At 38.7% G+C, this 17,781-nt stretch overlaps 1 protein-coding gene across 1 annotated transcript; it reads right to left on the bottom strand.

Moving 5' to 3' along the window:
- Positions 1-283: 283 nt before the first annotated feature.
- mapk13 (mitogen-activated protein kinase 13) lies at positions 284-15,201 on the bottom strand. The gene is made up of 12 exons (XM_086067657.1): positions 14,972-15,201; positions 13,294-13,423; positions 11,895-11,953; positions 9,952-10,057; positions 9,525-9,554; positions 4,655-4,702; positions 3,787-3,901; positions 3,146-3,217; positions 2,773-2,852; positions 1,943-2,021; positions 1,705-1,878; positions 284-1,386 (listed from the first exon to the last, which is right to left on the bottom strand). The coding sequence occupies exons 1-12, from the start codon at positions 15,082-15,084 to the stop codon at positions 1,301-1,303; spliced, it is 1,092 nt and encodes a 363-aa protein (XP_085923783.1). The 5' UTR covers positions 15,085-15,201; the 3' UTR covers positions 284-1,300.
- Between the last annotated feature and the right edge of the window lie 2,580 nt (positions 15,202-17,781).

Genomic DNA, 17,781 nt, shown 5'->3' with positions numbered 1-17,781 from the left:
CGTTATTCAGAAAGTGGTTTTACTTTCATATACCACATTATTATTGTAATCGTAATGAATTGTGTAGTTAAACGGGGTAAATACTGATCGTCTAAATTATATTTACTAAACTCACTAAATGTTTAATTTCCGGTTTGTCTAATATTGTACTACTTGATTGTATGTTTCGGCCGCCCTCTTGACGTCACTCTGCATGATTTTGGCGCCCAGGCTAACAAACAGTCAAATGTGACACCTGCCCTGCCATCGCAGTGAAACACAAAATACACGTAGACAGGTGTGCTAACTGTTCAGTCATATAATTGTAAATTATTTTAGGTTTACACAAGGTAACAATTGGCCCACTGTAGCACTTAAAATGCAATCAAAGTGCAAAAATTAAACATTGTTATTTATTATGACCAATGTATGAGCTGGGTGCAAAATCTGACATTCAACAGCCTGGAAATGTAAGGTCAGTGAAAAAAAAAAGTGAATTAATATATTAATTGAAGCATAAAATATCTGAAACAATTGCATTGAACTTATTTTATGACCAGTGTATAGATGCTTTCAATGTACTTGCAAATAAATAAATACATTATATATATATATATATATATATATATATATATATATATATATATATATATATATATATATATATATATTCACAATTCCATTAATTTGTTCCAATTGTATTATTCATTTACTTTGTATGTATTGATTTTTGGAACAAAAACATGCAAATATACCTATTCATTTCACTTAAAAATAGCAACATCTTTGCGAGACACACATTTGGCTTAAAATTAAGTCATAAAGTGCAAACAGACAGCATAGTAAACAGAAATCACAAATGACCAAAAACAAAATAATACCAAGTTCCAAAGTCATATAATGTGTTTGACAATTGACATTTCATTTACTCACTACATTTGTGATGGTGATTAATTTTGCCTTACTAAGTCAATAATAAGATAATAATAATAATATCACTGTACTAATAATCATAAAATATAATAATAATATCAACTGGGTATGCACACAAGTACCATCATTTATTAATTGGGAAAGGCTAACCAAATTTGTGAGGCAATTCAGTGATTGGTAATTAGAATGCGTAACATGAAATGTCTCTTTCACAAACACCTACACTTGACTCAAAAGTGTTATTTAAAAAAAAAAGATTCCAAATGTATAAATGATAAGGGTAAAAGATATAAAAGGAATCCTTAATTGTAATATAGAAGGGCACAATTGGCTGTGCAGTTGGTGGGACATGCGCATACTTATTTGTATTTACATGACAATTGTCAAGTCAGGGAGTCATTGTCAATGTGTTTTTTCTCTTGGAATCTCGCCGAGGGAATGGCACAAAGCTCTTCACTTCTCGGAAACATAACCCTGTAGGCCAGAAGAGAACATTGTTATTTTTTCCAGTTTGTCCACTGGTTTTACAGAGCACCATCAAAGGGCATTTTTAACATCAACAACACAAGTGTTGATGGAATATAAATGTTGATTTTAAAGGAGAACGTTTGTACAAGACAGTTGCTTTTGCTGAATCAGGATTCTGATTGGCTAAAACATTTCTTACCATCCAGATTGGGGACATACAAGTTTAATTTTTAACAGTATCAGCCTATGTTGTGAATGACAAAAAAAAAAGTTGAACTGTCTTATGAACATATGTTTTCTTTAAAATGATGTATGCTAACTTACGCTTCCACTCCTCGAGAGTTAACTTGGCATTGTCACGGCTGTCATCGTATGGTTCCGGCTCAGGGAGATCATCTGGGTCCCTGAGGCTGTCAAAGTACGGGTGTTCCAGTGCCAGTTCAGCTGTAGGCCTCTCGTCGCCGTCCAGAACCAGCATCTTCTCCAGCAGGTCAATGCCTGCAAACAATCAAACTATCAGCAATGTGCACGTAAGAAAAAGTTGTACTTAAATTCAACTCACCGTTTACACTGGCTCGTGGAAACAATGTTGAGAAGTCTTTTCTGGGATAGTGGGGAAGGGCCTTTACATACTTTTTTGCCTGTTTTTGTCAGAAAACATTGTAGAAAAACAACCTCAATTGCCATGGAGTAGGTATTTGCCTCATTTTAGGGTCAGATCTGTTTCATACAGTGTGCCAGCCCTCATCCGGTCTCACTTTCTGCTGGGCAAATGGAGAGCCTGGCCTTCAAAAGCTTGACAAGCGCTTCTTTTTCTTGGCACTGAACATTTGCACCAGCTGACTGTTTGCTTCTACAAGCGGAAGCAGAGCCCTGAGTGTAGCATAAAAGTGAGTATGTGGTGCCAAACACAAACACAAGTGCCTAACATAGCTAATGTTGTCAGCTCATGCTAATCTGAACGAAGTGGCTAATTTTGCCATGTCCCCCAAAGACACTAAAAGCATCCATCGAGATTCTATTGCATTACCACATGGAGCATTACATTACCACCCGCGAAAATACAGCAGTGTGGTGCAAGACGTCAGCAAACACAAATATCTCCCTCCCACTCTCATGTTGACAACTTGGCTGAACATATTACGACATTTTCAGAAGCTAATCTTGGTGTTAGTTAACGCCAAGTGGTACCAACACTGCAGCTCCTTTTGGTTTTGACATGATTGTGCTTCAGCTGCCACGTGGAAGGGTTTCTTTTGCTTTGGCACTTCGTACAGCCCAGCTGCCAAATCAGTGGCTGAGAAACTCTGTGTGTGGATCCTTATGATATGAATTAAATCCTGTTTTCCATAATATGTCCCCTTTAAAATTCAATTCTGTAACTGGTTGTACCTCTGGGCTGTCAAGTTTCTGTATAAATTCTGGCCCAGGCACTCCGGTAACTTTCATGATCTGTGTCAGCTGGTCCATGTCTGGGTCTAGAGTTAAGGTTTGGTCAGGCGAAGGAAGGTGTAAACAGATAGGTATGTTCAATTTGTTGATGCTTAAGTGGCATTCTATGAGCCCTGATGACATGATCTAAATTCCATTGGACATTGCGGAAGGAACATGAAATGAGGAGAAGGCACCCGTAAAGGCAAAAGGGGTGGCGTCATGCACAACAGTTAAACTCCAGGGCCTCTTGAATTAGGAAATTATTTTAGTATACACCAATATGATCACCTCCACTTCAATTGTGGCTTTAACAAGGCAGGAGAAAGGATACAGTCTTTCCCTTTGAAAAGGGTTTTTCCATTGATCATTTCGGCCATGATGCAGCCCACAGACCAGATGTCCACTAGAAAAAACAACACAGGAGACAAGTGTGAGTGAGGAAGACATCTGTGACATGTCATCATTGACTCAGTGCTTCAAAAAAAATGTGGAAACGTGCACAAGCAAAATTCCTGTTTTCAATGGTGAGAGGAAACCATTGTGCTGCTCGTCATAGTAAAGTGGGATTATAACAATACAATGGAGGCTTAGCAGAAAAAGCTATTGCATGAAGAAGCACAAATCCTGAGGGAAGTCCTTCAATTGCAATTGGCAGCAGGGTGACAGAGTCTCAACATTATCACTTGTCAACAGTCTGCTGTCAGGACCATCTGTCTCCACTGACAGATTAAAGTGAGTCAGCTTCACTATCAGAGTGATGCCATCTCAAATGCAGTTCCCTCACCGGTTTGAAAAAATGACAAAAAGACCCTTGACACACTGCTGAAGTCACGGCCGAAAGACAAGTCATTCCTTTAAGTGGAGCCACAATGTTTGCACATCATAAACTCAAAGATCACAGACAAGCCTAATTGAGCACTGAGACAGTAACAAGGACGGAGTTGCGAATGTTAATAGCTGTGGTTGTCTTGCCAGTCTGTGTGTAGTGCATCCAGTTCAGAATGACCTCAGGCGCTCGGTACCAGCGGGTCACCACATAGCCTGTCATCTCAGTGTCGGTACTGCGGGCTAGGCCAAAGTCCAGGATCTGCATAGGTGGAACACCACAATTAAAAAAAACGTTAGAATAAACCCTTAACAAGCAAAACAACCACTGAAAAGTAATTTGAATACTTTGTCTCTAAACATAGGCAGATATTCTTTGTTGTGCTATTGTATAGTGTTACAGCCTTCATGTCACTGTGTAAGATAATGCTTCAATATGTAATTCTTTGACCTTTAAAATAACAGCTGCAAAATCAAGTGGCTCCTAAACTGGTGCGTAATAAGAACACTATCTCTGTTCTTCCCATACTGACCTTGTATTACTTCATTTAATGGTCTGCAATGCAAGTACGTAGATAAATATCGCAATGTATCATTTTGAATGCAACATATTGAATGGAGCTTTGTATACGGTATTCAGTAACGTCTTGTTGCTTCAGGTTTTTATAAAGTTTCCTATTTGCCATTCCATGTACAATAGATTGTTCTTTCCCTCCAATATATATATATATACACCATCTGGTATGACATTGGCAACATACACACTATGTCTGTGATACTGATAGACCAGTCACGACACTGCTCATGTTAGTGTGAGCTTAAGTGCAAATGTTATTTTTCAGTGCTTGTACAAAAACTTACAGGTAAATGATTACATAATCTCCGCACAAAAGAGAACAGTTTCATAATTATGCAGCCGGTTACTAGTATTTGAATACAGTTATGTTTACAATCATCAACTCAAATGCATTGATTGCCAGTAAGGTTGTAATGATTCTTCCGTGCAAATACAAACCTTCAGCTCACAGTCTTGGTTTACAGCCAAGTTTCCAGGTTTGAGATCCTGTAATAGAAGATGAGATGAGTGAAGGTTAGTTATTATTTGCACTGCGATCTTTAGTGTTTTCTACACTGCCTACCTTAAAACCCATTAGGCCCGGGAGCGCTTGGCCGCGCTTCTCCCTTTTGTTTTGACCAATTCTTGGTCTCTTACCCAATTAAATGAATCAGAATATACACGAGAGGGTGACAGGGGGCCTCGTAGCATGTCCTGGAATTTTATTCGAGCGTTTATAGTTGATGCAGATTCGCGGGAGTTATGAAATAAATTACGGGATTGACGACGGCGTAAGAGGAATTCGAATCAGTGTAACGAGTCGACAGTGACATATTGTTACGAAATATGTTTGTAGACGATGAGGATGTTGAAAATTTTGACGGCTTTGTAACGGAATGGACGACAAATAATTACCACTCGATCCCCGAGGTTATTACAACTGCGCTCCAGTGTTGAAGGTAAATATATTTGGAGTTATATAAGATGCAACATTTGTTTGTTGATTTAAAAAAAATATATATATATATATTGAAGGTTTATAATAATTGCATACATGCATTTCCATGGTTACCCATAACATTTTCGGACATGTGTTTGGCCTGTTTGTATTTCTTAGCAGCTTTTCTGTGACTAGAGTTAGAGCAGCACAGTGTAATTAGACGGTCCATTTTTTAAGGGTCTATACAGTTTAGGTGAGCTGGAGCGTATCCCAGATGACTTTGGTACACTGTGGACTGGTCGACGATCCACAAATATAGATAAAAATACGCTCACACTTGCACCTTTAAACCTCACTGAACCTGAACATGTTTTTAATATGTGGGCGAAAGGCACGGGTCCCTGACTCCACACAGGAAATCCTGAGCCATGATTCGAACTCTGAACCACGATTCGAACCCTGAACCACAAAACCGCGAGCCACCATTATGCCTGCATTCCAAACTACTGAAGGAAAAAAATAAATAAAATAAAAGCAAATAGCCACCATTTGAGCTCACATTTGTCTTCTTGGAAGTAGTGCTACACCAGATATTCAGGTTTACACTAAGGAGTGGAATCGCTCCAAGTAAATCGTACTTGGGTGGAGCTGATGCTGTACTTGGAAAGGCGGAATTGCATTACATTACATAACGTGAAACAGGCAATTGTAGTATTTCACCTTAAAGTTGCATTGTGCAGTTTAAAAATGTAATACAATATTAAAGCTTTTTCAACATCATGCATGCTCTGAGCCCTGGCTGTTTTACTCTGACTGCACCTATCAGCTTTTTATCTTCCCTTCATAGTAGAGCATGCGGACCCTCACGGTCCACAGTTTCTTTGGGGAGTGGAGGGACAGAGTTTTTCTTACCTCATTTGAAGTCGTGTCTTTGTTTGTCAACTGTGGCTGTCTTTAAGATCGTGCACGTACTCGCACGCGCACCATGAACTAGCCCGACACAGATGTTAGTTACGTTTGGGGCCAGACGTGGCAGTCGCGAGTAAAAAAATGACAAACTGCACAAAGATCATTTAAAATACAAACCCTAATTCCAATGAAGTTGGGACTTTGTGTAAAATGTAAAAACAAATAAACAGGCCGAAAACCAACATTAAATACCTGCCACCTTCGATCATGCAGGCTGCACTGCATTTAAAAGCGCAATCACTGTGTAAAGTATATTGCCATTTGGGCTCGAGAGCACTTCATAAAACCTTTGTCAGTTAACACCGTCTACAAATGAAAGTTTTTTTACATTTTGCCCTGCGATTGGCTGGCAACCAGTTCAGGGTGTACCCCGCCTACTGCCCGAAGCCAGCTGGGATAGGCTCCAGCTACCCCCGCGACCCTTGTGAGGACAAGCGGTACAGAAAATGGATGGATGGATGGACAAATGAAAGTTAAAACTCTACCATGCAAAATGAAACATATATCAAACTGCACAAAGATCATTTAAAATACAAACCCTAATTCCAATGAAGTTGGGACTTTGTGTAAAATGTAAAAACAAATAAACAGGCCGAAAACCAACATTAAATACCTGCCACCTTCGATCATGCAGGCTGCACTGCATTTAAAAGCGCAATCACTGTGTAAAGTATATTGCCATTTGGGCTCGAGAGCACTTTATAAAACCTTTGTCAGTTAACACCATCTACAAATGAAAGTTTTTTACATTTTGCCCTGCGATTGGCTGGCAACCAGTTCAGGGTGTACCCCGCCTACTGCCCGAAGCCAGCTGGGATAGGCTCCAGCAACCCCCGCAACCCTTGTGAGGACAAGCGGTACAGAAAATGGATGGATGGATGGACAAATGAAAGTTAAAACTCTACCATGCAAAATGAAACATATATCAAACTGCACAAAGATCATTTAAAATACAAACCCTAATTCCAATGAAGTTGGGACTTTGTGTAAAATGTAAAAACAAATAAACAGGCCGAAAACCAACATTAAATACCTGCCACCTTCGATCATGCAGGCTGCACTGCATTTAAAAGCGCAATCACTGTGTAAAGTATATTGCCATTTGGGCTCGAGAGCACTTTATAAAACCTTTGTCAGTTAACACCATCTACAAATGAAAGTTTTTTACATTTTGCCCTGCGATTGGCTGGCAACCAGTTCAGGGTGTACCCCGCCTACTGCCCGAAGCCAGCTGGGATAGGCTCCAGCAACCCCCGCAACCCTTGTGAGGACAAGCGGTACAGAAAATGGATGGATGGATGGACAAATGAAAGTTAAAACTCTACCATGCAAAATGAACCATATATCAACAACGCACAGAAATACTGCCGACAGCAGCAGAAGCAGAGTCAGAAGCAGCAGCAGACAAAAGTATTCCAGCTTCAAGCCTAGTCAAGCGGCAAACGCATCCTAAATTGTATAAACCAATCAGCAGCTCATGCTTGAAGTGTAATCATCAGTACTGGTGGACGCACCCCTTTTTTTGTGGCACTCTGAATAACCCTATGGCACTTTTGAAAAAAAAAAATACTCTTGAGTTTCTAAACAGAGTGGAGCAGAGCGCACTGGGATTGTATTTCCAAATGCACCCACAGTTAAGGAGACGGCACTCTCTTGTTCCAATGGGAGCATGGAGACTGGCTTATGTAGTGAAAAAAAGACGGCGATTGTCAAGCACGTTTTAAACGGTGAGACTGCAGAGGGAGCATTAATACATGCACTCGCGTTAGAGGACATTTTGAAAAGCATTTGCGAGCATAATGGTCACAGTGTGGAGCCCTAATGTACAGTACACAATGTGTACATGACAAAAAAAGAGGATGGTTATCTTCTTCATATAGGTTGAAAAACATTTGCATATCATTGTACTTAGTTTTTATTTGCATTTTACATAACATCCCATTTCCTTGGAATGGGTTATTTGCACAAATCCCCTACATCTGAACTCAGTACCACTCCTTCATTTTCTTTCTTTCATGATTGGACAAACTGATTAATCCAGGTGTGGCTGACCTCAGTAACCACAACAACAATGGCCAGACGCACCTGGATTAATCAGTTTGTCCAATCATGAAAAACAGAAAATGAAGGAGTGGTATTGAGTTCAGGAAGTAGTGGATTTGTGCAAAGAGCTCATTGGGATTTGTATATATGTGTTAGTAAAACAAAATTAACAGACTTGAGGTACATAACTTCTCGTGGACAAAGTGCATGGTGACTCAATTGAAGAAAAAACACTAGTACACGATATAGTGGTTCCTCTAAGGTCATAATGTCTCTAAGGTCATGTTGTATGTAATCTTAACATTCTTGAATTTATTTTTGCTGTACATATCTTGTTGTGGAACTAGCAGTCATTTTGCTTCTGTGTTACTTTGTAATGTTCACACTTGTTTAGTTCTTACCGTAAGGTTAACAGTTTGTTTCGCTTCAGTGTAATATATCCGGCTCATGTGTGAACGCCCCCTTGCCTTTTAGCGTTCAATAGATTGAAATTTTAGGCAATAATGAGTGCATTACTTGACTACAACCAGCAGATGTGCTGCTGATTAATTTTCAAATAGTCTCTGGTGTCAAGTACAATAACAAGATGGCCTACATCCATGGACCTGTTCACTGTGGCAGCTTCTTCCACCCAAAAAAACAAACAAAAAAACTGATTGTTCAATGTCCCCATTTCCGGTCAAGAAAATGTAATCAACTGTGTTGATACCTCATGTGGCTTGGATGATTGAGGCTAAATCTCCAGGTTCTTGTGTAACTTTTGAGGCATATTTCGTTTAAATTCTGAATTCTATAACCTCAGTGGAGTTTGGCTTCATTTGTGGTACTACTGTACCTACTGTGTGGAGTGATGAATATAAGTCAAGTCAAGTTTATTTATATAGCCCTTAATCACACAAGAGTCCCAAAGGGCTTCACAACGACATACCCTAATATAATTGATGTTTCCTTTATTAAATGGGATATACTAAAGGAAGTGATTAGAAGCTCACACAAAAATCTGATTAGAAATGGGTCGAGTAACCTCATACTGGTTACTTCACTTTTTCCACTCAAGAGGCTAACTCTACTTTTAGAGACAGTCTATGCACCACACATGCACCCATGGTAATGGAGCTGAAGGGTGTGGCCTGACAACTCCAGACATGCAGTCAGAGCTAGCTCATACTACCTGTTGGTGCAGGTGCAGTTTGATCTGACTCAGTAGCAATGAATTGAATCAACTTTCCCATGTTTTGCAATTCAGCCGTGCATGTATACAGTCTGAGTCAGAAAAATGAGGAACACAAAGCGCTGTCCTGTAAAGCTACTTAATAGTTTCAACCAATACTCTAATGCAAGTAAATCATCCTTACTTACAACTCAACTTGTACTTACCCTGTGAATGATTCCAGCCTTGTGAATATACTGCAGAGAGGTAGACAAGACAGATAGCACAATCACAGTTCACATTCAAATTACACATGTAAAATGTATGGCATTCATTTGCAGCATTTCAAACTTTATGGGGCAGTATTCTTTGTACATTTAAAAATGAACAAATATCCCTATAACTTCAGTGTATTTGTTTTGTTTGCTTGGAATTGAAAGAAAAACAAAAATATATTAAATCATATTTTTCTAAATAATAATAATTATTAAAAAAAATATTAAATCATATGTTTTAATAATAATAATTATTAAAAATATTTAATCATATTTTTTTATTATAATAATAATATATATATATGTTTTAGGCCAGTTTCTCTAAAACCAAAATGTGTGGTTTTATCACATAAATAGGCCTTCAAGGTACTAAGCTTACCCTGAGTCCACAGAGCATCTGGTAGACAAGAAACTGGACTTTGTCTTCAGAGAGATGACCTCGCACCTTTGACAGGTCAGTAAACATGTAAGGCATCACCAGGTAGCTGAGAAAATGATAAAGTATAATCGTTTCAATGGGTTTGTAATGACCTCATCAGGCCATCAATGAGACAATCTACAATTCTACATGCACTTTTGCTGACTCACTAATCCATACAATTAAGCTGTTTCAGCCCATTGAGATTTGCACATTTGCATGCTTTCATTAAGGAGATAAGTGCATGATTATGTAACATGTTTATGTAAATTTCTCATTTCCAGCCATTTTGTTTTAGGTTGTCTGTTTATTAGCTTGTTCGTTCCTTTGTTTATGTGCAACGCCCTCGCAGCTCATAGGCAAAGATTATATTTTCTATCTTTCTTACAATCAGATTTTCTACAGCACTTGTTCTCATTCACATGAGAGGTAGGGTACATCCGGGACTGGTCAACAACCATTCACATTCAGACCTTGGGGCAATTTAGTATCTTCAGTTATCTAACCATGTATGTTTTTGAGATGCGGAGGAAGCCAGAGTACCTGGAGAAAACTCAACACAGAAAAGCCTGAATCGAGATTTGAACAGGGGCAGATGTGCTAACAATCACACCACCGTTTCTACCTATAATTTGAAATGATACATTTTTGTTTATGCTTACACAGTATCTCTTTCACATTTCGTCATATGAGGGCATTATTTATTGTGCTTAAAGTGTAGGATCTTATACATTGTCGATAAGATTAATAATAAACATTTACTAAATGAAATAAATCGACAATGGGGAAAATTAACAATCGATTAATGGGTTTTAGTGTTATTTTTCATGGAAATGTAAAATCTCTGAATGTTCTGGACTCCTGCATCAATGATAGTGTCACACTCAGTAGAATAATTCTGCCCAGAGGAGTTGAGCCACGGCGGAGGTCTATGTGGACATAGCTCTCACAGTTGATGTTATGATTTGCTGATTTTTATGCCCATCCCTAATGGCCTAATGGCTCGTAGATAGTAGCCACCCACTCTGAACTTGTTGAGAAAACACATTTTGTGGTATTAGGTTCTGCAGTTGAATAAGAACTGGCACTGCAGCATATTGGAAGCAAACACATTGGTTTGATGTTTGCGTGCCCACTTATCCATCTACAGTGTGCACTCACAGATGGACTTCGCTTGAATGGAAACAGATTGTGTATAGGTCTATTCTTGTCCCATCTCTTCTAATGGGGCGTCTTTATATGCTGCTTGTTTGAATATAAAAAGCGAACATTGAAATCAACAAATACGTTGAACACCATAATCATCCCAAGATAAAATGTTTGTTTTTTCCAGACCTTGTTGTTACCAAAGCTACTAAAACTGCACTTTAACCTTCTTTTAAGCCGAGGAGAACAAATAAGCCTCATATTCAACATGCATTAATGCCAGCATTTGTCCAACAAGTCTGCCATGTAGGAAAGTGGTTTAGGGGTGGTTGTTTATGGGGTGTTTGCTTTACCCACTGTACTAAACATTAAGTAAAATGTCTGTAGTTTTTGTCTATTGATTTTCTCTCTGTGTGTGTGTATAAATTAAATATTTATTCAAACTTAGAACCTCTTAACTGCAAGGCGAACGTCCTAATAACTATAGTGCTGTTGTATAGTATTCAATTACTGTAGTCCTAAAAATGCTCTGTAAAAAAATTATGTCTAACGCAGTTAGTTATAATTAGAACATCAGTTGCTTAGTTGAACTGGACAGAATCATTATGTAAAAATGTTACCATTCATTGTGTCCCCAAGAAACAAATATTAAGGATTTAGGACAAATGTCAGATGTCATGTGAGTATTTAGCAGCTGAATACTCAACACTGCCTGGGAGGTTTGTTGTTGAGCTTAAAAAAAAATAAAAAATACTCACAAGTCCTGGAAGTCATCAAAGCTTGAAACAGATGTAAACACACCAAGAAGTCCTATCACCTAGTTGGAATAAGAAAATGATGACTGAGTAAAGGGTGATTGGGAACACAGGTGTAAAATACATTTGTTCATGGTGGTTTAGAAGTTTATGCAACCTGTTCCACAACAAATTCTATTCATGCAACTTTTGAATTAACTAACAAACAGGACCAGTTAGTTAAATAGGACATGTTATTCTAAATGTTGAATAATGAACTGTAGGCCTACATATTAAAATCATAACATAGACATAGGCATAGCAAGACTTAAACTTTGAATTGCTTTTGGGAACTGTATCCTTCATTCAAACCCAAAAATGTATAAATGTGTTTTTTGTTTTTTTTTCTGCAGGATACAGAAGGCTTTGATGCAGCTTCTGACCTGAAAAGGTCGCTTAAAGCAATGGTAGTTACTAAAAAAAAAAGAAAAAAGGCCAGCAGTTGGCAGCACAGTATAAGAGATCAGCCAGGGCCATGTTGCAAAAAGGCTATTTTTCACAGTTTTCAACAGGTGTGTGATCAATGATGAAACTTGGCTATATTCTAATGCTAAAACGGAAACAGATACAAATATACTTTTTTTCCCCCTGCTTTTGGAACACAATATTCGGTGCACCTTGCAAAATCAGTCAAAATCCAGTAAGTAAATCAGCTGGGAGCGAAGGGGGTTGCTTCTGTGAAAATGGTTAAAGTTAATGTCTAATGTTCACACACTCAAGAGGAGGAATGACAAGAGCACAGGTGTCAATGTCAAGGCGCGGAAGTCAAGTCATCCTGTCATGCCATTTCATGTGGCCCGTGAAGACGAAACATGTGTCAACTTCATGTCTCTTGCTAAATTACCAAAATTGCACATTTTGATTTTAAAACTAGTTATTTATCAATTTGTTGCATACATAGTATGTGTATGTAATATCTAGGGATGTAACGATAACGGCAATATGGTGATATCGCGATTTTAAAACTGCCACAATATATCGACGTTGTCATATCACGATATTAAAAGCAGCACATCTGTTAAAAAAAAAAGTCAGGTTGATTTCCATTTGTGCAGTTGTAGCAGCCTCTGGTGGCAATTTTTGTTAGTGCAGTATAATTTTCACAAGGCATGTTTTGGCCCTTCTATGTTTAAAATCCATGCTAATTGTCAGATGAAGGGGAATGTAATATGCTTGTGAACAGAGTTAATATGTGTAGGAACTCAATGTGTGCTTGCATTAGCAAGTAAGTGCCTCAATATATATATATATTATATTCATATATATGTTGTATATATATTTATAATATTTTTCATTTCATTGAGATCATAGACACAGTGCATATTGTTGTTCAAGGAAATGTGTTGACCATATTTCTACTCACATTTTCATGCTTCATGTGTTTAAGCAGCTGCAGTTCCCGGTAGGCCCTTTTAGCAAAGATCTCTGACTGGAAGGGCCTGTGGAGCTTCTTAATGGCCACTCTCTCCTTAGTCTTCTCATTTGTTGCCGAGCTGCGGTGAATAATGGAACAAGACATAAATAGACTGCATTCAAAGTCTGCATATGCCAGTGTTCCGTCAGCACTTTGGCCACAAAACAAGCAGGTCTTAAATTCAGTCCTGGCTGCCATGTTTATGTTCATTGAAAAGTATTGAAATTAAATGATCACAATGAAGATTGCTTGAGGAAATAAATGGACCATATGTTCAACTAGCAAGTTTGTTTCAAACTCATTCATCAATCATTGTAATAATGTCAATTACTAAACTCTGGCGCAGCATCTCAGTGTCTTAAATCTTTGGATTAACCTCTACAGGTTATGTTCGACTCTAAATTGCACCGTGGTGCAAATGTGAGCGTGAGAGGTTGCCTGTCTTTCTGTATTTCGCAAAGCCAAGTAACAGGTTGGCAATGTTTGCAGAGATCTGGAGGGCACCAGTTTGTGGGAGGGAAAGCTTGTTGGGCTATTTGCAGGGCCATCTACCAACACATTTGCAAGAGACACAGACTTGTGTAAATATTGCAGTCAGGTACAAGTAGCAATACAAGAACAAATACCGATTATAATAATTTTACAACCCAATGAGAAATTCAAAAAAGTATGTACCTTCAATAAACTGCCTCCTGAAATGTTCTATAGTCATAAAACAAAGATCATACTGTATTACACTCCCGTTCATTTTTAGTTTCTCAGTCTGTGTAGTTTACACATTGTTTGTTTATTTGTCTCATCAGAGCCTGAAATTATATTTTATTATTTAACTTGTACGTTATAGTAAGTAAGTACCCCATATTTAGTAGTTTACTACAACTATACACTTACACAAAAATAATTTGCTTTAAATTATGCTGCTGAAGCTGTGGTTAGTTTATACTATCATACAGTATACCGGCGTACAGTACACCCATTTGTTGTCAACAAGTATCTGAGAAAGTATGCCATGGCCCATGATGTAATGTTTGGTTAAAAAATGATAGTTTATTAATGCAGTACATATAGGGTATTGAGGCAAAGACTATTAGAATTTAAAGGCCATCAGCAATTCCCTGATTGCATGAAAATAAATACTGCATGCCCCCAAGACTGTGAGTGGTTGAGAACCATAAATAAAAAAAAAATCTGACTGGTCTAATACAATATTAGGTGCTATGATCTTCTGGACAAGTCATGACATCATTGCTTCAGTGTCCATAATATTAACTTATCTAACGTATCTTGCTGAAAAGTCTCATTCCTTTCAATTAATTATATATCTTCTGATGCACGACAAGACGAGTTTGAAAGTGTGTTTCAGAGACATATGCGCATTATAGACTGCTGTACCGTATTGGAGCTGGGCCCTCCCATCTGAGTTTCCAGCATTTTGGGTATCTTTTGAAGTACCAGCAGCTATATGTGTGAATCCGTGTGTGTTATGTGTGTTTGTTTTGAATCCAGTCCAGCCAGGTCCATTGCTTCCTGCGTGTGTGTGGTGTAGCTAACCCTTAAGCTTCCCATTGGAACAAGGCAGTAGTCTTCATACGACCCCACAGTGAGAATGCGAATGCAAGCGACTCACCAAACACAGCCGTATGCCCCGGTTCCGATCTGCTTGAGATGGGTGTACTTCTCTGGAACCTCCCACACGGTGCTGTTGATTTCCTCTCGACAGAAGCTCGCCCGAGCCTCCATGACGAAGAGGAGAACGAAACGATAACTTCTCCCTTCACATTAACGTCTGTCACTTAAGAAAACATTGGACAAGTGCGAGGTAGCGCACAGTTACGTCATCTCCGGCTGGGGCAATTTATAAAATAAAAGCTCTGCAACGCAAAACCGGAAATGGAGTGCTCAGAGCAACAGAAAACACACTTATTGCGCCAAAGCCTGTGGCGTGTGCTTTGAATATAAGCGGTTTTATAAAGAGTTAAAACACAACAGCAAAAAACGAGCAAAGATTTCTGCTGTTTACAGCTAAATACTGCCGTGTTGCTGACAACTTGGAATATACAGTTAAGTTATGACAGAATCGTGGTTCAGCCGTTAAAGATTGCCTGGCCAAATTCGACTGCGGTGTTCTGAATCTGATCATTTCATCTTTCTCTTCCCAACTACTATTGTTCTGCTACGGGTTCTTGGCGCAAATCCAGGATTTATACTTTGCCATGTGTGATAAATCAAGCGCAAAGTGCTTTTGTGTTTGTGCAGCATTATCATTAGCGCAATATCCTTTGTGAATGGAATGGAATGGACAATTCCGAACATCCGGACATTTCCGATATTTCCGCAATGCAACGCCCTTTCACGGTGAAAACAAACGAGCATTGTATTGCTTTTGCCCGTGACCACAGACTAGCATACAAATCGCTCAGAAAATTAAGCCTAAAAGTTGTTGCAGTAGGATGTTCCACTTCCAACTCCAACAAGAAGCTCTCTTCAGTGATGTCATTAACGGCACGACTGCTGGAGTAAAAAATACTATTTGTGTTAGTTTTCATGGAATGTAGTTGGCAAACAATGGGAGAGAAATCTTATATATCTAAACATAGAATTTGTGTTCTCAGAAAGGTGTTGCAAATCATGAAACTTTATTTGGGACAGGACACACAACAGATCAGACATTTTGGCATTCAAAGTTTGAAAATATTATTTTAAATGTACAATTATTATATTTGAATTATTAACAACTGTCATAAATTAAAATACATAAGTAAAATTACAAGATTTTCAAAAGGACATTCAATGGGTATGTCTTGATGATAGTGGCCTTCAAGGACCTGATTTCAACACCCCTGGCTTAGAAGAACGACACTAACATGAACTTGTATGCTCTCATGTGTCCCGTTCCGTATGAGCTTGCCTGCCACAGTGTGGAGGCAGAATACTGTCTGCCTCACTTTGCACATCATCAGTGGTTTTACGCAAGCAGCAAAACCAAATATAGAACACGCACATACTAAGAAAAAGGAAAATCTGAATGCATACAGCAAAGTGTCTGAAAACATTTGAGATGTAAACAGAGACAGTACTACAACAATTTCATCAATAGATGGGGCTGTTGCCCTGTGATTTGAAGTAAAGCCACCTGTTTTATAAATACACTCTTGGGTCTACATCTGAATTTCACATCATATCTATTTACTCACGTCATGACATGCTTAAGTTTAAGTTAATAAATATGTCATGTAGGAAAACAAAAAAACTAACAGAATGCTGTCACCAGATGCAACAGCGCACAATTATGTTCTGGTCAGTACCAATAGATGGCGCTGGCGTTTTGTTGTGATGTGGTTTTTGTGTTGAAAAGTGCTTGTGTGTACTGTACACTGATTGTCTTTACTTTGTGGCTTATTGTAATAAATGATATTCACCAAATAAGTTATGCAGTCTGAAAAGTGTCATGATCCTGAATTAGAGTTAGGGATTTAGTGGCAAAAAAAAATCTAATAAATAAAAATAATAATACAATGACATCCTCCTTGCAGGATTATTCCCGAGCATATCGTTTGAATCCGCTCTCCACCCTCTATAACGGATGCAAACAAAACAAGAGCGATAGTTGCATGTTGTGACATTTATGTTGGCGAACACGTCACAGAATAACATTACTGAAGCAAAGACTCTTGGGGGTACAATACACCCCCCTCCTAACTCCCTTTCCATCTTACAGCACAGATTGTCAGATAGTAAAACATTATGACATGTCCTTTGAATTTGCCTATGGTGCAAAGTCCATGGCGTGACTGGTGGTATGCGTGTGACTCAAGACAAACACACAAACACAAATGTGTGTATACCGTACATCACAACCCCAGCTGTGTGTCTTTCGCCGTCGTTCCCTGCGCTTCAACCCATCTGCCAAAATCCTCTCAAGCGAAATTTGACTTGACATTTTCCAACACTGAATCAGCACACAAAGTGGGCTGGCACGACCATGCTGGAGCTTCGCAACGGGAAAACACAGATTCCCAAAAGGCCAAAGCCAGACGAAGACGTTCCTTTGCCTCTGGAGCAAGCACACGGTGGCATTAACCTAATGAGTCTTTACATGGTAATTAAAGGTTCCCGACGTAATGATACTCTCCGTCCATCTGTCCCGGCGGACAATTAATTATAATATCAATGAATTACGTTATCTGTTGCTGGGTTAAGGACAGAGACGGGCAGGCATTGGCATTTGGCTTTGATTAATGAAGCGACCTTCCCTACAGCCTTGGCGAGGATGTTGGAAAAAATCTATTCCATTTCAAAGCTGCCTCCGGGGACAATGTCTACTTTCGAACACCCAAACGATCAGACTCGAAGAGAAGATGCATGAACTCTCAAGTACTGTATCACCTTCATGTAGAGCAACAATTCTTTTTTTCCAGATCTTCCATGATGAACTTT

This window comes from Leptonotus elevatus, chromosome 2 (genome assembly GCF_054856555.1).
Source record: "Leptonotus elevatus isolate MCC_2025b chromosome 2, RoL_Lele_1.0, whole genome shotgun sequence".
Classification (NCBI taxonomy): domain Eukaryota; kingdom Metazoa; phylum Chordata; class Actinopteri; order Syngnathiformes; family Syngnathidae; genus Leptonotus; species Leptonotus elevatus.
The sequence above is the reverse complement of the archived record's forward strand: the minus strand, read 5'-3'. Positions and strand labels throughout refer to the sequence as shown.